The following is a 27024-nucleotide window of genomic DNA, read 5'->3' on the forward strand; positions in this document are numbered from 1 at the left end:
GAAAAAAGCATATATAAAATATATGGGGCTTCCCTGGTGGCGCAGTGGTTGAGAGTCTGCCTGCCGACGCGGGGGACACGGGTTTGTGCCCCGGTCCGGGAAGATCCCACATGCCGCGGAGCGGCTGGGCCCGTGAGCCATGGCCGCTGAGCCTGCGTGTCCGGAGGCTGTTCTCCGCAACGGGAGAGGCCACAACAGTGAGAGGTCCGCGTACCGCAAAAAAAAAAAAAAAAAAAAAAAAAAAATATATATATATATATATGTATATATATACATATATATATATATATATATGAAACAAAAATGTGTGCCCTAATGATTTATCACAAAGCAAACCCTCATGTAAACACCACTCAGATCAAGAAACAATCTTGCCGACACTTCCAAAGCCTCTCTCATGTCCCCTTCATCTCCTCCTGGCAATTATGGTAATCACTTCCTTGCCTGCTTTACAGTTCCAGTGTATCCCCAAACTCTGTAGCTCTGCTTTGAATTTTATAGTAAATGGAATCCTACAGTATAACTGCTTTCATGACCGGCTTTTTTCTGCTCAAGATATTTGTGAAATTTACCCAGGATCTGATTGTAGCTGTAGTTGGTTCATTTCCACTCTTTTATAGTCTTCGATTGTATATATCTAAAATTTATTTATATATTTTACTCTTAGTGTGCATTTGGGTATTTCCAGTTTGAGCCCCCCAAAAATAGTACTGTTAAGAACACTATTCTACTGTCTATTGGTGCACATGTACACACATTTCTCTTTTCTCTCTTCCTAGGAGTGGAAATGCTGGGTCCTAGGGTGTGCTTGTAGTCAGCTCTGCTGCCACTGCCAATCCCTTTTCTAAGGGGGCTGTACTAATACACTTGTCAAGCAGCAGTGAATGAGGGTTCCTGCTGCTCTCTACTTGCCTCAATGATTAGTATCATCAGTCTTTTGAATTTTAGCTGTTTTGATAGGTTTTCTAGTTAAAGGAAAATTTTCTCTACTCACAACTCCTCTAACACCAAATGTGTGGCTTTTCCAAACCAAGAAATTCTCTAATTCTCTGTGGACACCCACTGGATGTTATACAATTTAATTCAATTCTGACACTACTACCTGGATTTAGTACAGACCCTACAGCTTAAGGGCTCAGTCCCACAACACTGCCCCCACTTCGGATGCTAATTGCAAGTAGAAGGTCCCAGGTTATCCATACTTCATCCTACTCGGCTAAAAATTGGGGGTTCCAACAACCCCCCGATCAGGTTTGGTAATTTGCTATAGTGGCTCACAGAACCTAGGCAAACACTTTATTTACTATTACCAGTTCATTATAAAGGATGTTATAAAGGATACAATGAACAGCCAGATGAAGAGGTACGTAGGGCAAGGTGTGGGAAAGGGGTGTGGACCTTCCATGTCCTCTCTGGGTGTGCCACCTTCCCAGCACCGTCATTTGTCCACCAACCTGGGAGCTCTCTGAACCCTTCTGTTTAGGGTTTTTAATGGAAGTTTATTACATAGGCATCACTGATTAAATTACTGGCCATTGGTGATTAATTCAAACTCCAGTCTCTCTCCCCTCCCTGGAGGTCGGCGGAGGTGGGACTGAAATTTCTAAGTTTCTAATCATGCCTTGGTCTTTCTGGGGACTAGCTCCCATCATGAAGCTATCCAGGGACCCCAGTGACAGTCTTTTCATTAGCGTGTGATACAATGTTCCTATCACTCTGGAGATTCCAAGGGTCTTAGAAACTCTTGTGTCAGGAACCAGGGACTTAGTCCAAATATTATAACAAAAAATGCTCCTGTTATTCCTATTATTCAGGAAATTACAAGGGTTTTAGGAACTCTGTGTCAGGAACTGAGGGCAGAGACCAAATATATATTTCTTATCACAGTAGTGTTATCTCACTTAGTGTTAGTTTACGTTTCCCCTGAGTTGAGTTCCTTTCACATGTTCATATATTCATTGGCTATTGGCTCTCATATTCTGTGAAGTTGCTGTTCAAATCTCTTGCCCATTTTCCTTTTTGGTTGCCAGACTTTATTACTGTTGTTGTTGATCGCAGGATTGTTTAGGTGATTCAAAATATTGTCCCTCACTCTGTGGCTTACTTTGTACTTTCTTATTGGTGTCTTGATGAACTTAATACAGTAAAATTTATAAATCTTTCCTTTACGCTTTTGGTGTCTTGTTTATAAAGTCTTTTCCTACTGTAGGTCATGAAAATATTCTCCTATCTTATCTTCTAGAAGCTTCAGTGTTCTGTATTTCACATTTAAGCTTGCAATCCATCTGGAGCTGTTTTTTCTGAATCGTATGTAATTGAGTTCAAGGTCCATTTTCACCTGCCCCCACGCCCAGCAACCCCCTATTGGGATAGCCAATATTCTCAACAACATTTATTGTAAAGTTATGCTTTGCCTAAGGTTCGGAAGTGTCATCTTAGTCATTCAGGAATCTATATATGCACAGTCTTGATTTTATCCCATTATTTTATTTGTCTATCCTTTCATTAATATGATATCGTCTCAATTACTGTCACATCAGGGAAATTATCAATGTCTTGTAGAGTAAGTTCTCGCACCATGAACTTCTTCATGACTACACTCACTATTCTTAGTCCATTGCCTTTCCATTGATTTCCATTTTGGAATCAGGCTAGTCCACTGCATTTTAATATATTTTCTAGAATCAGCTTGCGAATTCCATAACAACAACAAAACAAATACACACACATAAACATCAACATACACTTAATATGATAAATACACACATAAACCAAATTTAAAAACTGATTGGGGTTTTACTCCGATAGCCCTGAATCTATAGAATTGTTTGAAGAAAACTGACATCGTTATATTAGCAAATCTTTATACTCATTGACATGGTATGTCTCTCCATTTAATTTGGTCTTCTTTAATGTCTTGCGGTAATGTTTTACAGATTTCTGTAGCTTTTTTGTTCGTTTGTTTATGCTTTTCCAACTGTATTTAGAAAAACAAATCCAGGTCCCAGTGCCCCCATGTCCTCCCCCACCCCAGCCATAATTTAAATAACTTAGAGACAGAGTTGGGGCCGGGGTGGGTGGGTGGGGGGTAGGGGGGGGTGGGTGGGACAGAGAGGGGGGAGGCGTGTGCTTCTTGGTTATGGGACCCTTGCCCCCTCCCAGGCCCCCAGGGGCCATGGGGTCGGCAGTGGAGGCCTCAGCCAGCCTGTGCCCTGAGGGATCTCTGTGAGCCATACTACTTCTCCTAATTTTCCAAGAGCAGGAGGCCAGCCTCCTCGCCGAGGGTGGACTCCGGGTCAGGGTGGATTGGCAGGCCCTCAATGGTCAGCAGCACATGCCGGATGCCCAGCTGGTGTCCAGTTCCTCTTGAGCATGTTGACGCAGGTCTCACCGTTGGCGTCCACCTTCGGATGGAAGATCTTGGTCAATGAGTACCCTTGGGTGGGGAGGCAGGATGGTCCTTCCCCAACAGGAGTTTCATATGGAATAGGCCTCCAGCGCTGGGGTCCCCTTGGGGTTCTCGATGGTGACTTGCAGGACTGCGAGGTCCTCCTCATTGGAAAAGACCTTGATGCCATCAGGTGGGTCAGCTGTCAGCGTCATCACCTCCCGTACACCAAATGGATGATGGAGGATGGGGGCAGGTTCCCCACCTTGGAGTTCATGACTGCCACTGGCAAGGGAAGGGTCTCCTGGCTCCCTTCCTGAGCTGGGGGCGGTCCCCAACTGCTGCCACTGCAGCCCTAGGGGCCCCAGCTCCCCTCCCCCCTGCCTCAACCCCCATGCACTGCACCTGCAGCTCCTCCTGCCCCAGGTGCTGGTCTTTTAATTTTTTTTCCATTTCAAAAGAAATCTATTTATTATTTTTCTATTACACATAGAGGCTTTGCTCATCTGGACCAAAAAAATTATTTTTTAAAAAAGGTTTTTTAGGTCTTTGTTTTTCAAGGCAAATGACCACTTATTAGATGTTTGATTTTGTCCTCAAATCCCAGTCAGGTCTACTACCCTGATGAACTAGAAAGGACTTTGTGGGCCCTCATGATGCCTTCTCTGTTCTCCAGCCTCTCAAAGCTCTTTGTAGATCGTCTCTTTGATGCGATACTCTGAAACCCCTGTAATCTGGGAGGGTATTAGTCGGTCAACTGTACTCCCATCATTCCCTATTCTAGCTTCCTTGTCATTCAGGGTCACCTGTCAGGTTACACAATATACACAAGACAATCTGCCACAAAACACAGCTCTCCTCTTTTGCCTCACAGAAGAATTAAAGTTCCAAAATATATGCAGACCCATCTTCCATCTCCAACCATCCTCTAGTTCTTCCCAGTCTTTCCAAAGCAGTCTCACCCCTACATTCTTGTTTTTTAAAAAAATATTTATTTACTTATTTGGCTGCACTCGGTCTTAGTCACAGCATGCAGGCTCTTCACTGCAGCACACGGGCTTCTCTTTAGTTGTGGCACACTGGCTCCAGAGCTCTCAGGTTCAGTAGTTGTGGCACACAGGCTCTCTATTGTGGCCTGTGGGCTCTAGAGCATGCAGGCTTAGCTGCCCCGAGGCATGTGGGATCTTAGTTCCCCACCCAGGGATCACACCCATGTCCCATGCATTGGAAGGGGGATTCTTAACCACTGGACCACCAGGGAAGTCCCTCATCCCTATATTCTTGATCAGCTACAACCAAGTGGTGCCTTCTAAAGTGGGGAGATTCTGACCCCAAGTCTTCAAATGTTCCAAGGTTCCAGAAAACAATGCTGTCACATGGGTAACAGCAAGTGTTGGGCCTTGCCCAACAATTAAAAAACACAGCAAAGGAACAAAATAAATCTGACCACTAAAACAACTTTTGATTTAGCCCCATATCCCTTATTTGAGTATTTCTCAAACAAAAGTTGTTTTTCAAGAACCAAATATATTTGACAATCTAAACCTCTATGGAGGTCACCAACCACTGACCCTAAGGGAGACTGTTACATGGGGGTTAAAAAACATACAAAACAAAACAAAACAGAGAAAATGACAAGCTGTTTTAGTTTCCCCGAGATGTCGGCCCATTCTTATCAGTTGACCAGAGTCCATTAGCAGTGAACTGGAGACCCTCCTTCAGGACACTTCACTTTTCTCCATCCGCCAGACCAGCTCGACCAACATCTCTGCCACCTTTTCAATCTCCTTGGCCTTCTCGCACAACTCTGATACTCTGTCGTCAGCCTCCCCACCGGGACGCCCATTCAAGGCGCCGTCCTCCGAGGCCTCCACCTGTGTTTTTATCCGGATGAGCAGAAGGTCCATCTCCCACAGCTTGCCCCTGGTCCTCAGACACATGCTCCCGGCTTTTCGGGTGAGCTCCGTGATGTCCTCCAGCATCTGGTTGATACCCGGGAGCAGGAACTGCTCCAAATCCACCTCCGGCTCCAGCGTGTCCACCTCCTCCAGAGCTTCCACCTCGTCCAGGTCCAAGGGCCAGATTTTTCCTGCCACTGCTTCAGACCCACAGTCCCCTGGAGACGGCTGATCAACAGTTACTGCTCCAGTCGAAGTGAACCACACTCCTGGTCAACAGTATTCTGGAATTATCTTCTAAAAATTTCTCTTTATGCCTCTCACTTCCCAACTGCTTTGGGAAGAAACGCCTCGCACACAAACAGCGGAGCCTTCAATTCGCGGGTCTTTGCTGCCCTTTCATGACACTGCTGGACCTGTGTATCTTGTGTTAGATTTGATATTTGGTAATTGGATGTTTTCAGTTTCGTTATAAATGGTATCATTTAAAAATCTTATTTTCTAGCTGTTTATTGCTGATATAAAGAAATGCGTTTGTGTGTATCTGAAGCTTCTAGAAGATAATAGGAGACATGCCTTCATGACCTGGGATAGGGAAATAAATGCTTTTGTGTATTTTAAATAGCAACTGTGTTGAACTCTCTTGTTAATGCTAAATACCTGTAATTCTTTTGGAATTTCTTTCTTACCCCCGCTAGCTTTACTGAAATATAATTGACATATAACATTGTGTAAATTTAAGGTGTACAAATGTGATTTTCTATATATATATATAATCTATAAATATATACATATATAAATGACTAGCACAATAAGGTTAGTTAACATAACCATTACCTCACATAATTACAATCTTTGTGTTGTGTTGAGAACTCTTAAGATCTACTCTCTTAGCTGCTCTCAAATATGCAGTACAATCTTCTTAACTGAAGTGACCATGTAGATTATAATCTCAGAATTTATTCATCTTATAAATGACCACCTTCATTCATCCCTCACCCTACCCCTTGGCAACCACCAATCTATTATGTTTCTATGAATTTGGTTTTTCTAGATTCCATATGTAAATGAGATCATACAGTATTTGTCTTTCTCTGCCTGACTTATTTTACTTAGCATAATGCCTTCAGGGTTCATACATATTGTTGCAAGTGGCAGGATTTTCTTCTTTTTTATGACTGAATTATATATATATCTCATGTTTTTAAATTTATTCATCCTTTCATGGACACCTAGGTTGTTTCCATGTCTTGGCTATTGCAAATAATGCTTTAATGAAATAGGGGGTGAAGATATCTCTTTATTTACTTATTTCAAAATTATTTACATTATTTATTTAATTGAATTATAATTAACATACAATATTATATTAGTTTCAGGTAAAATAGATAACTAATAAGAACCTACTGTATAGCACAGGGCAGGTATTTCTTTGAGACAGTGATTTAATTTCCTTCAGATATATACTCAGAAGTAGAATTTGCTAGATCATATGGTAGTTCTATTTGTGTGTGTGTGTGTGTGTGTGTGTGTATGTTTATGTGTGTGGAACCTCCATACTGTTTTCCACAGTGGCTGTACCATTTTACATTCCTTCTTCAGAATTTCTATGAACATACACACACATATCATCTGTGAAAAATGAAAGTATTATTTCTTCCTCTCCAATCTCTTCCTCCTTCTCCAATTTTCTTTCTCTCTTTTTCCTTCTCTCTCTCTCTCTCTCTTTTTTCTGTAATAGCTATGCTCCCTTTCTGCACTGTCTGGAACCTTCAGTTCATTGTTAAATGGGAGTGGTGATAGCAGACATACTTGTCTTGTTCCAGGTAAGAGAGCTTTCACCGTTTCATCACTAAGCTTAATGCTTGCTGTGTATTATCTTGTTGATACTGTTTTTGAAATAAAGAAATTACCTTCTCTTTCTAGTTTGCTAAGAATCTTTATTATAAATAGTGAATTCTATCATAATATTTTCTCCATTTATTAAGATAGTCATATGATTTTTCTCTTATTCCATTAATGTGATAAATTATATTGCTTGAATTTTAACTGTTCAATCAATTTTGTATTCCTGAAATAAACCCAAATTTTTATATTTTGCTAAATTTTATTTGTTAATATTTTATTTGGATTTTTTTCAATCTGTTCTGGGTGACATTGGCTTGGAATTTTTCTTTCTCAGGATGTTTTTGTCATGTTTTGATATCAAGGTTATTAAGCTCCCTCAAATATGATGGGAAATAGTCCCTCGTTTACTGTTCTCTAGAAAAGTCTGTTTAAGTGTTTGGTAGAATTCACCAGCAAAGCCATCTGGACCTGTTTTTATTCTCTGTGGAAAGGAATTACATTAACAATCTAGTTTCTTTGATAGTTGTAAAACAACTTAGGCTTTCTATTCTTCTGTTTATTTGGTAACTTGTGTTTTTGTCCATGTCATCTGAATTTTTAAGTTTATTGGCATGAAGTTTTTCATAATATCCTTTTATGATCATTTTAATGTCTGTATGATCTATTGCAGGAGTCAGCAAATGAAAACTCTCTGGCCAAATCTGACCCATGGCCTGTTTTTGTTTGGCTCAGCAAGCTAAGAATAATTTTTACATTTTTAAATGTTGTTAAAAACAAAATGAAACAAAACAGAACAAAACAACAAGCATACACACAAGAATATGTGACAGAGTCCTTAAGCCCTGTTCTTACCTTTATATTCCCTTCATTTTATTTATTTTTAAAAATTTTATTGAAGTATAGTTGATTTACTATGTTGTGTTAATTTCTGCTGTACAGCAGTGATTCAGCTATACACACATATTCTTTTTCATATTTGTTTTCATTATGGTTTATCACAGGATACTGAATATATTTCCCTGTGCTATACAATAGGAACTTGTTGTTTATCTATTCTGTATATAATAGTTTGCATCTGCTAATCCCAAATTTCCAATCCTTCCCTTCCCTATCCCCCTCACCCTTGGCGATCACAAGTCTGTTCTCTGTATCTGTGAGTCTGTTTCTGTTTCATAGATATGTTCATTTGTGTTGTATTTTAGACTCCATGTGTAAGTGATATAATATGGTATTTGTCTTTCTCTTTCTGACTTACTTCGCTTCATATGATAATGTCTAGGTTCATCTGTGTTTCTGTAAATACCATTATTTCCTTCTTTTTTATGGCTGAGTAATACATACACACACACACACACACACACACACACACACACACACACACACCATATCTTCATTATCCATTCACCTGGATAATATCCATTGATGGACACTTAGGTTGTTTCCACGTCTTGGCTATTGTAAATAGCGCTGCTACAAACATAGGGTGCATGTATCTTTTCAAATTATAGTTTTGTTTGGATATATACCCAGGACTGGGATTTCTGGATCATATGGCAACTCTATTTTTAGTTTTCTGAGGAACCTCCATACTGTTTTTCATAGGGGCTGCATCAATTTGTATTCCCACCAACAGTGTAGGAGGGTTCCCTTTTCTCCACATCCCCTCCAGCTTTTGTTATTTGTAGACGTTTTACTGATGGCCATTCTGACTGGTGTGAGGTGGTACCTCATTGTAGTTTTGATTTGCATTTCTGTAATAATTAGTGATGATGAGCATCTTTTTATGTGTCTAATGGCCATCTGTATGTCTTCTTTGGAGAAATGTCTATTTAGGTCTTCTGCCCATTTTTTGATTGGGTTTTTTTTTGTTGTTATTGAGTTGTAAGAGTTGTTTGTACATTTTGGAGATTAAGCTCTTATCAGTCACATCATTTGCAAATATATTCTCTCAGTCTGTAGGTTATCTTTTCATTTTGTTTATGTTTTCCTCTACTGCAAAAACAAAAGCTTATAAGTTTTATTAGGTCCCATCTGCTTATTTTTGCTTTTATTTCTATTGTCTTGGGAGACTGACATAAAAAAACATTGGTATGATTATGTCAGAGAATGTTTTGTATATGTTCTTTTCTAGGAGTTTTATGGTGTCCTGTCTCATATTTAAGTCTTTAAGCCATTTTGAGTTAATTCTGTGTATGGCGTGAGGGTGTGTTTTAACTTTATTGCTTTGCATGCAGCTGTCTGCTTTCCTTCATTTTAAATTATTTTATTTAATTTCCTATTCTCAGCTATCTTCGTGAGAGGACAATTTTTGTAAATAATCCATGTGCATTGGAAAAGGTCAGGTGTGCTATAATATTATTTGATTCTTCTATATCCTTCCTGAATTCTTGTCTCCTTATTCTAATAAGTTAATGAAAGTTGTGTAAAAAACTTTTTCTTTTATTGTGGATTTGAATACTTACCCTTGTAGCTCGGATCAAATTTTGCTCTACATATTTTGAGGTGATGTTATTAGATTATAAGAATAATAAAGGAATACTATCAACAACTTTATGCCCACACATTTGATAACCTGGATGAAGTTGGCCAATTCCCTGAGAGACACAATTTGCTGAAACTCACACAAGAAGAAATAGACTATCTGAATAGGCCTGAATCTACTAAAGAAATTGAATTAATTACCTTCTAAGCAGTAAGCACCAAGTCCAGATGGGTTCATTGGTGAATTCAACCAAACATTTTAGGAAGAAATTTTACCAGTTCTCTACAATGTGTTCCAGAAGATATGAACAGAGGAAAGGCTTTATAATTCATTCTATAAAGTCAGCATTACCCTAATACCAAACCAGACAAAGACATTGTAAGAAAAGAAAACTATGGACCTATATCTCTCATGAACATAGATGTAAAAATCATAAACAAAATAGCAGCAAATCAAATCCAGCAATGTATAAAAAGAATTATACACCCTGACCAAGTGCAATTTATCCCAGGTATGCAAGGCTGGTTCAACATTTAAAAATCAATTAATATAATTCATCACATCAACAGGTTAAAATAGAAAAATCACATGATCTTATCATAGATGCAGAAAAAAGCTTTTGATAAAATCCAAAACTCATTTATAATAAAAACTCTCTTTTAATAGATGGGAACTTTCCCAACTTGATAAAGGACATCTACGAAAACCCTATAGCTAACACCATATTTAATAGAAACTTGAAGCTTTCACAGTAAAATCAAGTACAAGGCAAGGATGTCCCCTCTCATGACTCACAATCAATATTATACTGGAAGCTATAGCTAATGCAACAGCTCATGAACAGGAAATAAAAGGTATATAAACTGAGAAAAGGGAAATAAAACTGTCTTTGTTCAAGGATGACATGGTCATCTATATAGAGCATCCAAAAGAATTGATTAAAAAAAAAAATTCCTGGAACTTGTAAGTGATTATGTTGCAGGATACAACGTTAATATACAGAAGTCAATTATTTTCCTATATACCAGCAATGAATAAATGGAACTTGAATTAAAAAACACAATACCATTTACATTAGCACCCCAAAATAAATTACTTAGGTACAAAATAACAAAATATGTACAAGATTTACATGAGGAAATGTACAAAGCTCTGATGAACAAAATCGAAAAAGAACTAAAGAAATGGAGAAGTATTCCACGTTCATGGATAGGAAGACTCAATATTAAGATGTCATTTCTTCCCAAATTGATATAGATATTCAACAATACCAAACAATATACCATCAAGTTACATTTTGGACATCAACAAACTGATTCTAAAGGTTATATGCAGAGACAAAAGACCCCACATAGCCAACACAATATCGAAGGAGAAGAACAGTTAAGGGACTGACACTACCTGACTTCAAAACGTATACAGAGCTACAGTAATCAAGACGGTGTGGTACTGGTGAAAGAATAGACAAATTGATCAATGGAACAGAATAGAGAGGCCAAAAATAGACCCATAAATACAGTCAACTGACCTTTGATAAAGGAGAAAAGGCAATACAATGGAGCAAAGATAATCTTATCAACAAATGGCAATGGAACAACTGGACAGCCACATGCAAAAAATGAAACTAGAGATGATCTTTCACATTTGACAAAAATTAACTCAAAAGGGATCAGAGACCTAAATGTATTATAAAACATAAAACTATAAAACTAGTAGAGGAGATTGGCTCAACATGGTGGAGTAGAGGACATACACTCACTCCCTCTTGTGAGAGCACCAGAACCACAACTAACTGCTGAACAATCATCGACAGCAAGACACTGGAACTCACCAAAAAAGGTATCCCACATCCAAAGACAAAGGAAAAGCCACAGTGAGGCAGTATGAGGGGCACAATCACAATAAAATAAAATTCCATAACTGCTAGGTGGGTGACTCACAAACTGGAGAACACTTATACCACATAAGTCCACGCACTGGAGTGAAGGTTCTGAGTCCCACGTTAGGCTTCCCAACCTGGGGGTCTGGCAATGAGAGGAGGAATTCCAATAGAATCAGACTTTGAAGGATAGCAGGATTTGATTGCAGGACTTCAACAGGACTGGGGGTAACAGAGAATCCACACTTGGAAGGCACACACAAAAAAGTGTGCGAATTGGGACCCAGGGGAAGGAGCGGTGACCCCATAGGAGACCGAACCAGATCTACCTGCTACTGTCGGGGGGTCTCTTGGAGAGGCAGGGGGTGGCTGTGGCTCACTGTGAGAAAAGGACCCTGGCAGCAGAAGATCTGGGAAGTACTCCTTGGCATGAGCCCTGCCAGAGACTGGCATTAGCTGCACCAAAGAGCCCAGGTAGGCTCCAGTGTTGGGCTGCCACAGGCTAAACCACCAACAGGGAGGGAACCCAGCCCCACCCATCAGCAGACAAGTGGATTAAAGTTTTACTGAGCTCTGCCCACCAGAGCAAAACCCAGCTCTACCCACCACCAGTCCCTCCCATCAGGAAACTCGCCCAAGTCTCTTAGATAGCCTCATCCACCAGAGGGCAGACAGCAGAAGCAAGAAGAACTACAATCTTGCAGCCTGTGGAACAAAAACCACATTCACAGAAAGACAGACAAGATGAAAAGGCAGAGGGCTTTGTACCAGATGAAGGAACAAGATAAAACCCCAGAAAAACAACTAAATGAAGTGGAGAAAGGAAACCTTCCAGATAAAGAATTCAGAATGATAGTGAATATGATCCAGGACCTCGGAAAAAGAAAGGAGGCAAAGATGGAGAAGATGCAAAAAATGTTTAACAAAGACCTAGAAGAATTAAAGAACAAACACTTAGAATTAAAGAACAAACAAACAAAGATGAACAATACAATACTGAAATGAAAACTACACTAGGATGAATCAATAGCAGAATAACTGAGGAAGAAGAACAGATAAGTGACCTGGAAGACAGAATGGTGGAATTCACTGCTGCGGAACAGAAAAAGAAAAAAAGAATGAAAAGAAATGAAGACAGCCTAAGAGACTTCTGGGACAACATTAAATGCAACAATATTTGCATTATTACGGTCCCAGAAGGAGAGGAGAGAGAGAGGACCCGAGAAAATATTTGAAGAAATTATAGATGAAAACTTCCCCTAACATGGGAAAGGAAATAGCCAGCCAAGTCCAGGAAGTGCAGAGAGTTCAAAGCAGGATAAACCCAAGGAGAAACACACTGAGACACATAGTAATCAAACTGACAAAAATCAAAGAAAAAGAAAAATTGTTAAAAGCAACAAGGGAAAAACAACAAATAACATACAAGGGAACTCCCATAAGGTTAACAGCTGATTTCTCAGCAGAAACTCTAAAGGCTGGAAGGGAGTGGCATGATATATTTAACGTGATGAAAGGGAAGAATGTACAACCAAGATTACTCTACCTGGCAAGGATCTCATTCAGATTTGATGGAGATATCAAAAGCTTTACAGACAAGCACAAGCTAAGAGAATTCAGCACCACCAAACCAGCTCTACAACAAATGCTAAACGAACTTCTCTAACTGGGAAACACAAGAGAAGAAAAGGACCTACAAAAACAAACCCATAACAATTTAAAAAGTGGTAACAGGAACATACATATCAATAACAACTTTAAACGTGAATGGAATAAATGCTCCCATCAAAAGACACAGGCTTGCCGAATGGATACACAAACAAGACTATTATATATGCTGTCTACAAGAAACCCACTTCAGACCTAGGGACACATTCAGACTGAAAGTGACAGGTTGGAAAATGATATTCCATGAAAATGGAAATCACAAGAAAGCTGGAGTAGCAATACTCATATCAGACAAAATAGACTTAAAATAAAGAATGTTACAAGTGACAAGAAAGGACACAACATAATGATCAAGGGACCAATACAAGAAGAAGATATAACAATTATAAATATATATGCCCCCAACATAGGAACACCTCAATACATAAGGCAACTGCTAACAGCTATAAAAGAGAAAATTGACAATATCACAATAGTGGGGGACTTTAACACCTCACGCCAATGGACAGATCATCCAAACAGAAAATTAATAAGAAAAAACAAGCTTTAAAAGACACAATAAAAAAAAAGTAAAAAAAAAAAAAAAAAAAAAAAGACACAATAGGCCAGATATATTTAATTGATGTTTATAGAACATTCCATCCAAAAAAGCAGATTACACTTTCTTCTCAAGTGCACATGGAACATTCTCCAGGATAGATCACATCGTGGGTCACAAATCAAGCCTCAGTAAATTTAAGAAAATTGAAATCATATCAAGCACCTTTTTTGACCACAATACCATGAGATTAGAAATCAATTAGCGGGAAAAAATGTAAAAAACACAAACACATGGAGGGTAAACAATATGTTATTAAATAACCAAGAGATCACTAAAGAAATCAAAGAGGAAATCAAAAAATCCTAGAGACAAGTTACAAGGAAAACATAACAATCCAAAACCTATGGTATGCAGCAAAAGCAGTTCTAAGAGGGCAGTTTATAGCTATACAAGCCTACCTCAAGAAACAAGAAATATCTCAAATAAAAAATCTAACCTTACACCTAAAGGAACTAGAGAAAGAAGAACAAACAAAATGCAAAGTTAGTAGAAGGAAAGAAATCAAAAAGATCAGAGCAGAAATAAATAAAATAGAAACAAAGAAAACAATAGCAAAGATCAATAAAACTAAAAGCTGGTTCTTTGAGAAGATAAACAAAATTGATAAACCATTAGCCAGACTCATCAAGAAAAAGAGGGAGAGGACTCAAATCAATAAAATTAGAAATGAAAAAGGACAAGTTATAACAGACACTGTGGAAATACAAAGCATCCTAAGAGACTACTAGAAGCAGCTCTATGCCAACAAAATGGACAAACTGGAAGAAATGGACAAATTCTTAGAAAGGTATAACCTTCCAAGACTGAACCAGGAAGAAATAGAAAATATGAACAGACCAATTACAAGTAATGAAATTGAAACTGTGATTAAAAATCTTCCAGCAAACAAAAGTCCAGGCCAGATGGCTTCATAGGTGAATTCTATCAAGCACTTAGAGAAAAGCTAATACCCATCCTTCTCAAACTCTTCCAAAATATAACAGAGGGAGGAACACTCCCAAACTCATTCTATGAGGCCACCATCACCCTGATACCAAAACCAGACAAAGATACCACACAAAAAAGAAAATTACAGACCAATATCATGGATGAATATAGATGCAAAAATCCTCAACAAAATACTAGCAAACAGAATACAATAACACATAAAAGGATCATACACCATGATTAAGTGCGATTTATCCCAGGGATGCAAGAATTCTTCAATATATGCAAATCCATCAATGTGATACACCATATTAACAAACTGAAGAAGAAAAACCATATGATCATCTCAATTGATGCAGAAAAAGCTTTCAACAAAATTCAACACCCATTTACGATAAAAACTCTCCCAAAAGTGGGCATAGAGGGACCCTACCTCAACATAATAAAGGCCATATATGACAAACCCACAGCAAACATCATTCTCAATGGTGAAAAACTGAAAGCATTTCATCTAAGATCAGGAACGAGACAAGGATGTCCACTCTCGCCACTATTATTCAACATAGTTTTGGAAGTTCTAGCCATGGCAATCAGAGAAGAAAAAGAAATAAAAGGAATATAAATTGGAAAAGAAGAAGTAAAACCGTCACTGTTTGCAAATGACATGATACTATACATAGAGAATCCTAAAGATGGTACCAGAAAACTACTAGAGCTAATCAATGAATTTGGTAAAGTTGTAGGATACAATATTAATGCACAGAAATCTCTTGCATTCCTATACACTAATGATGAAATATCTGAAAGAGAAATTAAGGAAACACTCCCATTTACCACTGCAACAAAAAGAATAAAATACCTAGGAATAAACCTACCTACGGAGACAAAAGACCTGTATGCAGAAATCTATGACACTGATGAAAGTAATTAAAGATGATACCAAAAGATGGAGAGGTATACCATGTTCTTGGATTGGAAGAATCAATATTGTGAAAATGACTATGCTACTCAAAGCAATCTACAGATTCAATACAATCCCTATCAAATTACCAATGGCATTTTTTACAGAAGTAGAACAAAAAATCCTAAAATTTGTATGGAGACAGAAGAGACCCCGAATAGCCAAAGTAGTCTTGAGGGAAAAAAGTGGAGCTGGAGGAATCAGACTCCCTGACTTCAGACTATACTACAAAGCTACAGTAATCAAGACAATATGGTACCTGCACAAAACCAGAAATATAGATCAATGGAACAGGATAGAAAGCCCAGAGATAAACCCACACACCTATGGTCAACTAATTATTAGAGAAATGCAAATCAAAACTACAATGAGGTATTACCTCACACCAGTCAGAATGGGCATCATCAGAAAACCTACAAACAACAAATGCTGGAGAGGGTGTGGAGAAATGGGAACCCTCTTGCACCGTTGGTGGGAATGTAAATTGATACAGCCACTATGGAGAACAGTATGGAGGTTTCTTAAAAAATGAAAAATAGAATTACCATATGACCCAGCAATCCCACTACTGGGCATATACCCAGAGAAAACCATAATTCAAAAAGACACATGCACCCCTGTGTTCATTGCAGCACTATTTACAATAGCCAGGTCATTGAAGCAACCTAAATGCCCATCGACAGACAAATGTATAAAGAAGATGTGGTACATATATACAATGGAATATTACTCAGCCATAAAAAGGAACGAAATTGGGTCATTCGTAGAGACGTGGATGGATCTAGTGACTGTCATACAGAGTGAAGTAAGTCAGAAAGAGAAAAACAAATATTGTATATTAATGCATATACATGGAACCTTGAAAAATGGTACAGATGAACCGGTTTGCAGGGCAGAAATTGAGACACAGAAGTAGAAAACAAACGTATGGACACCAAGGGGGGAAAGCGACTGGGGGGTGGCATGGTGTGATGAATTGGGAGTTTGGGATTAACATGTATACACTAATATGTATAAAATTGATGACTAACAAGAACCTGCTGTATAAAAAAATAAATAAAATAGAATTCAAAAAACATACGAATAGAAGATAACCTAGATATCTAGATACCTAGAATAGAGAAAACCTAGATAACCTTGGGTATGTGATGAATTTTTAGATACCCATAGGAATGATCCATTAAAGAAACGATTGATAAGCTAGACTTCATTAAAATTAAAAATTCTTCCCTGCAAAAGGCACTGTCAAGAGAATGAGAAGACAAGCTACAGAGTGGTAGAAAATACTGCAAACACATCTGATAAAGGACTGTTATCCAAAATACACATAGAACTTTTAAAAGTCAAAAATGAGAAAACAAACCACCAGATTAGAAAATAGGCAAAAGGCTGAACAGAGACCTCACCAAAGAAGGTATACACATGGCAAATAAGCAGATGATAAGATGTTTTAGATCATATGTTATTAGGGAACTGCAAATTAAAACAACGAGTTAGACTACCAAGCTATTAGAACAGCCAAAATCCAAAACACTGATAACACCAATTGCTGACAAAGATGTGGAAAAATAGGAACTCTTGTTTATTGTTGGTGGGAATGCAAAATGGTACAAACACTTTGGAGCAATTTTGTGTTTTTTTACAAAACATATTTTACCATGTGATCCAGCAATTGCACTCCTTGGTATTACCCAAAGGAGTGGGAAATACATGTCCACAAAAAACCTGCACATGAATGTTTATAGCAGCTTTATTCAAAATTGCCCAAACTTGGAAGCAACCGAGATGTCCTTCAGTAGCTGAATGCATAAAAAAAACTCTGGTACATCCTGACAGTGCAGCATTATGCAGAACTAAAAAGAAAGCAGCTATCAAGCCATGAAAAGACACGGAGGAAACTTAAATGTGTATTACTGAGTGAAAGAAGCCAGTCTTAAAGTATATGGTTCCAAGTGTATAACATCCTGGAAAAGGCAAAACTATGGGGACAGTAAAATCAGTGATCAGCAATGAGTGTTTGCTGGGATTGGCGAAGTGGGTAGGGATGAACAGGCTGATTACAGAGGATATTTAGTGCAGTGAAAATACTCTATATGATACCATAGTGAAGGATACGTGTCATTATACATTTGTCCAAACCCACAGAATGTGCACCGCAGAGTGAACTGTAATGTAAACTGTGGACTTTGGGTGCTTATGATGTGTCAGTGTAGGTCCATCAGTTGTAACAAATGGCCCACTCTGGTGGAGGATGTGGATAATGGGGGAGGCCATGCATGTGTGGGGAAAGGGATTTTATGGGAAATCGCTGTACCTTCCCCTCAATTTCGCTGTAAAGCTATAACTGCTCTAAAAGAGCTGTTTTCTTAATTAAAAAAAAAAAAAAAGAGTTGGGAGGAGGAGGAATTGGAAGAAGGTGGTCCAAACCCATGCCCCCTGCACTGGAAGCTCAGAGTCCTAACCACTGGACAACCAGGGAAGTCCCTCATTCCAAATTTTTGAATGTCATTTTTCTTACCTAAATTCAAGCTGTTCACAATCGTAAGTAGTAAGAAAGACTTTGATTTAAAGCTTTAGATATCTTTTCATACTTTTACCCCAAATAAATGATCTTAACCATTTACTCTTAAAGATTCAGTTTTAAAAATTATTCTACCAGCTCATTTCATGTTTTCTCAAGAAACAAGGGAAATAGATTTTTATAAACAAAAATGAGTACTTGTTTATTACCCCTATGTGAAAATACTCATGTTGGGTGTTCCTTTATTTTCTTCTGAATGGTGGTGACCTTTGAGATAAAAATAACTGATGGAAAGACAAAGTGAAAGTCTTGCCTCAGAACTGGCTCACAGCTAGAGCTCTGTATGTGCTAAGTTGTACCTTGAAGCGTGGCTGCAGTGTGATTCTGGTTTGGTGGCTGGAGACGCCAGGTTAAGATTCAGGACCCATTCAGCTGTGGCAGAGCTGCAGAGGGACTTACTCAATAACATCAGGTTTGAAGCCAGTGAAAGGAGGGTATGATGGGAGGGGCAGCAGGGGAGGGCCCCAATGGCCTTATATAGACGCTCATCTAATGGACAAAAGCTGCTCTGAACTTTAGACCATTCTCGACTCCTGCCTCCACCAAACAGCCACCAAATCCACAGAAACCATACTGCAATGATTTGTTGGAGACTGAACTGTTCATTTTGATTTCCCTGAACAGGACGCCACCTTGCATCCTTCCATCTGTTGATACTAAACGTTCAGAAAAAGGCACGTCCCAGCTGGGATGGGGCCCTGATGTCCTTATCTGACAGGAGAGGTATCTATTACATGACTGGTTCTATGCCTTGCTCAATAACTTACATGTAGTGAGGCCATAAACAAATTGCTTTATCTGTGTCTGCTCTTTTCTGTATCTGTAATCTGAAGATAATAGAGTTACCTTACACACTTTAGTGACACACTTGTGAAGATAAATGGAGGCTGAAATGTAATGTGTCTGCAAAGTCCCAAGAGCTCTGGAAATAAAGGCTATGTATAAATAAAAATGTATTATGAATGTCTGAATATTAATAAAAGCTTTTACATTTTACCCTCATGGCACACTACGAAGTCATAACTGTTGAATATCAAACAGATCTTTTTTTTTTTCCCCCTCCAAAATAACACGTCTAAACTCTTAGTCCCTAGAAAATAACCATAAAGAAGGTAAAATTTGTCTCTGTGCTCCCAGGTTCCCCTTTTTCTTCTCATCCATGCCACTATTGCAAATGGGTTCAGGCCTTTCATGGACCTTCTACCTCCATTAAAATACACTCTCAGCCAAGGATTTCATAAATGTATCAATTGAGGTAGAAATGACTGACAAAGCTAATATGTTACATTTTTTAAAAGTATGTTTTAAACTTGAAAATGGTACACAATCTTTAGCCTAATGGTTTAATCTAAAATGGAATTTTCAGGTTTCCATCTGAGTATCAGGTAAGGTTTTTCTGTTGTTTTTCTTTTCCCTTCTGATGGTGGTAGGGGTGAGGAAAGGAGGGAAATAACAAGTTGGAGCTTGTGAAATCTTACTACATAGGTCCAGGTATTAAACAATAACTCTAGTATTAAACACTTTCTATATCACCAACCATACTTTTACTATATCAAATGCAACCCTCACTGAAGTAAATAGTATTTGTCCTTTTTTTTTTTAAAACAGATGAGAGTAGTGAAGCTTGAAGAGATTGAATAACTGAGGTCACACACCCAGAAAAGAGTCGAGTTGAGCTCAAATTTGAATGCAAGCTTGTTTGTCTCCAAAGTATTTTTCTTACCATGTACAATAATGAAACAAATCATAATTTGTAGAACTGCCCTTATGATTGACTTTGGACTCACCTCCTTTTGTTTCATTCATGCTGGTCAAGCACACATCTTTTGATGCTATAGGGCTTCACATCCCTGGCTCTGTAATTCTTGCCACTGAAATAGACATGCATATATATTCAGCCTGCTCTCCAAAATAATTACGTGGTGGTGAAATATCATCAATAGATCTATGGTAATTTCTAAATGCTCTTCAGTATTTCATCAAATTTAATGATGAATGTGTTTTCACTAAAAATCAGAAAAAAAATGAATGCTGTAGTAATATGCATATGTATGACTCAATCCAAAGGCCTTTTTTTAAAAAAATAATTTATTTATGGCTGTGTTGGGTCTTCGTTGGGGTGCATGTGCCTCTCCTTGCGGTGGCTTCCCTTGTTGCGGAGTGCAGGCTCTAGGTACACGGGCTTCCGTAGTTGTGGCTTGCGGGCTCTAGAGCGCAGGCTCAGTAGTTGTAGTGCACGGGCTTAGTTGCTCCGAGGCATGTGGGATCTTCCTGCATCAGGGCTCAAACCCGTGTCCCCTGCATTGGCAGGTGGATTCTTAACCACTGAGCCACCAGGGAAGCCCAAAGGCCTTTTCTTTATCAGCAATTTCCTTGACATATATATAACATTTTTCCTAAATCTCTCTATTCTTACATTGTAATATATTTTTAGTTCTCTTGCTCCTTCTTCAGTCAGTTCTGTTACTTTTTTCCTGCTCTTCTTTCTATTAACAGAGCTTTTACATAAGAATTCTGTTATGTTTTTCTTTCCCATTACTTCTTAAGCATTTGCAATTTTCATGTCTGCTTTTCTTTCTTTCCAGTATGAAACTTGATTCAGGCAATTCAGGATTGAGTTTTCTTTCATTCTCCTCGCCCCATTGCTTTTCTGTATACTTACGCTTCTTTTTCTCTCTCTCTCTCTGTCTCTCTCTCTCTCTCTCACACACACACACACACATACACACACAAGCACTGCATTTAGTTGCAAGCTCTGTATTGCCCACACTATGGTAAATCACTATCTCACAGCAATCACAATTTTTGAGTTTTTTTCCAATAATATTTACAAAAATTAGAGATAAAGACAGATATCAAAGTAAATTCTGAATAAAATTAGTGATAAATACTGAAGTTTCTCAGTAAAATTAATAACTAGTATTAAGCAAGTGGAGCCATTATCAACTTTTGTCTGGGAATGTGCAATTTTGTTTTCTTATGTGATCTTTGCTCATCCATGGGCTTCTCTCCACTCATTCACAGTTCTTTGCTCACTGTCATTTCATGACTCAGCTGCCTGTCAGCAAAAGTATTAGCTGGGGCTATTGATGACATGTCCTCTTGTCACATCCACTCACTCCATTGCCATTACTCTGATCTTTTGGCCTTTTATCCCGAACTCTCCCTAACCTAGAGAAATTTTAGAATGTTTCAGTCTTCACAATATGTCAAGATAAATACCCCGGTTTTTATCTGTTAATATCTCACTGACTCTGACCTAACATGTAGAAACAGTCTCTTACATCAATACTGGCCCCTTTTCTCTTAATGTTTGGCTCCTATTTTCCCAGAACATCCTGAGAGTATTTAAATGTGAATAATTTGTGTGTTCTATTTCCCCATGTAGCAGAGAAACATCCTATCAAATTTTCCTCTCACATGTAGTTCCACTGAAATCAGAAAGAGTTTGCAAATTACTTTTTGAAGATTCACTTTTATCTCTAGGGTAGTCTATCAGTTTCTCTAATTATGATCAATAGAAACTGAATGCTGTTAACTTAAAAGGGAATTTATTTAAGACTATGATGGCAGGGATGGGGATAGATATGGTGCTTGTGTATGTAGGGATAACAGGCAAGGAGACTGAGAAGCTAAGCGTGGAAACAGAGAGGAGCAAAGAGAGCTTTAGAGGACCAGGAAGGACAGCAACGACTCCATGGCAAAAGACACCTGCTTTGCACACCTCTTCTCTTTTGCTGCCAGTGAAATGAAATCATCTCTACAACGGTTTCTTCATCCTTGCATCACACCCTCAAGATTTATAGGCCCAGGAGAGAGAACCTCGTTGGCTGAGGTTGTCACATGTCTGACCCTTGGGTCTACCAGAAAAAGGACCTGGGTCCCTTAGCCTCCAAAGCCATGTAACTGCTTTTCCACCATAGCAACATACAACAGGGGAGAGGCAGTTTCCCAAAAGAATCAGGGGAAGGTGAATGGATTGGGCAGCCAATAAAGACCAGTGTCCATAAAGGAACTAATATTTTGGATTGGGTTGCTTATCAGTTGAAATGTCATAGGGAAATTGAGTCTAAAGACAACTTTATTATATACAATAGAATATTACTCAGCCATAAAAAGAAACGAAATTGATTTATTTGTAGTGAGGTGGGTGGACCCAGAGTCTGTCATACAGACTGAAGTAAGTCAGAAAGAGAAAAACAAATACCATATGTTAACACATATATATAGAATCGAAAAAAAAAAATGGTTCTGAAGAACCTAGGGGCAGGACAGGAATAAAGATGCAGATGTAGAGAATGGACTTGAGGACACGGGAAGGGGGAAAGGTAAGCTGGGACGAAGAGAGAGACTGGCGTGGACATATATACACTACCAAATGTAAAATAGATAGCTAGTGGGAAGCAGCCGCATAGCACAGGGAGATCAGCTCGGTGCTCTAGGTGGGATAGGGAGGGTAGGAGGGAGGGAGACACAAGAAGAAAGAGATATGGGGATATATGTATATATATAGCTGATTCACTTTGTTATAAAGCAGAAACTAACACACCATTGTAAAGCAATTATACTCCAATAGAGATGTGAAAAAAAAAATAAAGACAACTTTATGAATCCATCAAATAGTATCAATTATGTACTTATTTGTCACAGGAAATAATCCTAGATAACACATATCTAAGTATATCTGTCTAATAAGAATATACAATAGTATATGCAAACAAGAAATTCCCAAATGGACACAAGAGATGATCTCTATTTTGTCATTGTTTTTGCATTATATGTAGGGCTGCTCTTGAAATGTTATAGAAAAGGAGGAGAGAAGGAATCAATTTGAATGGTGGAAAATGACAAGAGAGGCTACATGGGGAATAGACATGACTGTGTCAGCTTTTTACGTATGTCATCAGCAGGTCTAGCTATTTGTGGAAACTTGGAATTGATTTTCAAGCCCTTTGGGAACCTGCTTTCCTTTTTTCTATTCAACTACCTTCTTCCATTCTAACAGGTAGAGTTTTCTGCACAGTGGATCAAGCATTTGAGCCACATATGTTTACTATCCACTTTCCTCTGTGGTAGCTTCTCTCCCTGTTTTATGCATGCTGCTTATGGGCTTTAGTAGTAATAAAGTTTCATTTTTCAGGAGGGAGCATCAAAAGTAAGAGAATTGTAAAACCATTCAGCATCATTCATTCTTCTTGTAATCAGCAAGGAACGGGCTGAAAGCCAAATAACGTGTATATATTTCTGAAATCCTTTTTGTTTTCTTTTTTTTTTTTTTGCAGATAACAAGGAAAATTGGGCTGTTTCTTGTCTAATTTGACAGGCTTACTATTGTCAGGCAGATATCTTCATTAAGTCTGTGTAGGAAGAGGGAAGAGGATCAAAGGGAAAAAGTGTTGTGCTTTCTTTCTGGTACTCTGGATAGAGGGCATATATCTTGCAGAACGATCTCTGAGTATAAGAGCGGTTTATAGTATTTTGTGTGAAATCGTAAATTTTTAGGATTAAAAACACCTGTGGCAAACATTTGTTGGGTTCTGACACCCCATTTTGTAGTCAGAATATGCAGTGTTATGACCCATTTAGGGAAACAATAACAATTGAGACAGACTTTCAATTTTAGGTATTTAGGTCACGAAAAGAGGTATATGGCAACTAGGGGAGGTTAATCCAAGGTGGGGAAGACTGGAAATGACCTGGATTAACATTCCCATCTATAGCGAGGCTTGATATCAAAGATATCTACCAGTGGAATAATTTTTTGTCAGCAGTATCTATTTAATTTCAACCCTGTTCATTCTAAGTTAAGGAAATAACTAACCAAATGTGAGTCCTTTTTCTACTTAGTAGTTTTCATTTTTCTTCCTTTTTCTCCACCCCCAGTTGGAAGATCAAAATAGTCTTCCCTCTATAATTTCTTAGATTTTCTTCTTTTATAATGCCAAAAGCTTGTCAAATATCCTTCCTCAGGATTTATTCTTGTTTTTAATTCTTTGGCCCTTTTCAAGTTATCTCACATTATTCACATTGGTCACAGAATAATTTTTTTTTTTTTTGTAAGCAGCAAAGAATCTCAGCCACTCCCGAGGCAGCTTTCTTTCTGTAAGCAACTAGGTTACCTCAGCAGGATGGGGTTAGAAAATGGCATCACAGCAAGAAACTAACATTGTGCTAGTTAAGTGTGGGGAATGACCAGTGGTATATGATTAGAAACTGGAGACTAAACAACAGTGGCAGCTATTCTGGACAAATTCTTGCTCTATTAATTCAGTTATGCATTGTGATAACTACTATGCGTCCTTAACAGTAAACTGCAGGTGATCAAATTATGCCTTTCAATCACTGTGATAATGTAGAGGGACATTGTAAGAGCAGCAGCTCTCAAATGCTATGTAGTGAGTAACCAAAGAATCAGGGTTAGGAAATAGTGCTGCCAGGAAGAGCCATTTTTCTTTTCTTTCCTCTTTTTCTCTACCCTTTAAAAGTACTCATTCCTTCCCAAGCACTAGGAAAATGTCTACCATATATTTTAGCACTAGGTCTGATCCTTCTTCCCCTACTCAGCTATTACAGACCTTGAAAAATGAAGAAGAGAAAATAGCATAACACTTTGGATGTATGATCAGAGAGTATTGCCACATCTGAAATTAAATGAACTAATGTGGTAGGGATGAGGGAAGGAAGAATAGACAATGACAAGTCACTTAAAAAAAAAGCCCATAAAATATGGAACAAAGTAAATTTAACATAAAAGTTCTCACTTAAGTTACTTCTAATAGGTCAGGAAACCTTTACCAATTTGTAGATGTCAAACAAAAGATTAAAGATAATGCAGTTACAATATTGATGCATCCAATCAACAAGAATTTATTGAATATCTACCTACCAGGTACTATTCTAGTTGTTAGAGAATACAGCAGTGAACAAAGTTCTTGCTCTCACAGAGCTTATATTCTAGTGGTGGTGAGAACATGGAGACAATAACTAAAAAAGTAAATACACACCATGTTGGATAGTGAGTAGTACAGAGAAAGGGGAGAGGAATGCGGGTATCAGTGAGGAACTAGCTATTTTCTATGGGTTTATCCGAAAGAATCTCCAGTGAGAAGATGGTATTTGAACAGAGACCTGTAGGAGGTAAGGGAGTCATCGTTGTGGATATTTGGACAAAGAGTTTCTAGGCAGTAAGTGCAAAAATCTCTGAAGAAGGAGCATGCTTACTGTGTTTGAGGAAAAGCAAGGAGATAATGTGATTGGAACTGAGAAGTAAGAAGGAGAGTGAATGCCATGGAGCAGCTAAGCCAGTGCACCACAACTACTGAAGCCCCCGCACCTAGAACCCATGCTCTGCAACAAGAGAAGCCACCACAGTGAGAAGCCCGTGCACCACAACGAAGAGTAGCTCCCGCTCACTGCAACTAGAGAAAGCCTGGGCACAGCAACGAAGACCCAACACAGCCAAAAAAAAGAAAAGTAAAAAACCAACCAAACAAAAAAACGGAGAGTGATAAGGGATAAAGTCAGATAGACAGGTGGGGCAGGCAGTTAGGATTATGTAAGTACTCCTGTAGGACTTAATGCTTTGAGAGATACTTTGCTGTACGTTGAGAATACACTCCCGGGGTTGGGGTCAGGGCAGCCATAGGGAGACCAATTATGGGGTGTCTTAGTTTGGCCTGCTATAACAAAGCACCTTAGGCTGGGTCGCTTATAAATGGCTTATAACCAACAGAAGGAGGAGGGTTCTCACCAGAACCTGACCATGCTGGCCCTCTGACCTCAGATGTCCAGCCTCCTCCGACTGTCTCGTTGTATCCTCAAAGGGCAGAAAGGGAGAGAAGGCTCTCTGGGGTCCCTTTTATAAGAGCACTAATCCCATTCATGAGGGCTCCACCCTCATGACCTAATTACCTCTCAAAGGTCCCACCTCTAAGTACCATCACATTGGGAGCTAGGATTTCAAAATATGAATTTGGGGGGACACAAACATTTAGTCCAGTGCAGGGGTTATTATAATAATTAAAGCTAGAGATGATGTGACTTGGATTAGATTTTATATCAGTTGAGGTAGTAGAAAGTGGTTGGCTATTACAAATGAAACTTCTATGAACATTTATGTACAAATCTTTGTGTGGACATATGCTTACATTTCTCTTGGGTAAATAAACACCTTGGAGTGGAATGGCTTGGTCACATGATAAGTGTATATTTAACATCTTAAGAAACTGCCAAACTGTCTTCCAAAGTGGTTGGTCCATTTTACATTCCCTCAGTACTGTATAAGACCTCCAGTTGCTCCACAGTCTTGCTAACACTTTTTACACTCTTTAATTTAGTCATTCTAATAGGTAGGTAGTGGTACCTCACTGTGGTTTTCACAGGCATTTCTCTCATAACTAGTAACGTTGACTGTCTTTTCATGGTGCTTATTTGCCATGCATATAACCTCTTTGATGAAGCGTCAGTTCAAATCTTTCGCCCACTTAAAAAAATTGGATCGTTTGTTGTCTTGTTGAGTTTTGAGAATTCTTCACATAATCTGGATGCAAGCTGATTATCAAATATGTGATTTCCCAGTGGAGAAAATATTTTGTTAACAATATGTCTTAACAACATCTTTTATTCTCTTAATATCTTTGAAGGAACTTAAGTTCTTAATTTTAAAAGAAAAAATAAAAAAAAAGAAAAAGAAAAAAATGGGGTCCAGTGTTCCTCCAGGATCACATGTTGCACTGGTCACATCTCTTCAGTCTAATTTAATCTGGAAAAGTTCTTCAGTCTGCTTTTGTTG

The 27024-nt window shown here is 38.5% G+C and overlaps 1 protein-coding gene and 1 pseudogene across 1 annotated transcript; both read right to left on the reverse strand.

Annotated features, from left to right (window-relative positions):
- Positions 1-2847: 2847 nt before the first annotated feature.
- Positions 2848-3665, reverse strand: LOC136131440 (ubiquitin-conjugating enzyme E2 S pseudogene; annotated as a pseudogene).
- A 1441-nt stretch (positions 3666-5106) lies between these two features.
- Positions 5107-20039, reverse strand: LOC136131441 (MORF4 family-associated protein 1-like). The gene is made up of 2 exons (XM_065888202.1): positions 20021-20039; positions 5107-5555 (listed from the first exon to the last, which is right to left on the reverse strand). The coding sequence occupies exons 1-2, from the start codon at positions 20037-20039 to the stop codon at positions 5107-5109; spliced, it is 468 nt and encodes a 155-aa protein (XP_065744274.1).
- Positions 20040-27024: the final 6985 nt, after the last annotated feature.

This window comes from Phocoena phocoena, chromosome 11 (assembly GCF_963924675.1).
Source record: "Phocoena phocoena chromosome 11, mPhoPho1.1, whole genome shotgun sequence".
Taxonomy (NCBI): Eukaryota; Metazoa; Chordata; class Mammalia; order Artiodactyla; family Phocoenidae; genus Phocoena; species Phocoena phocoena.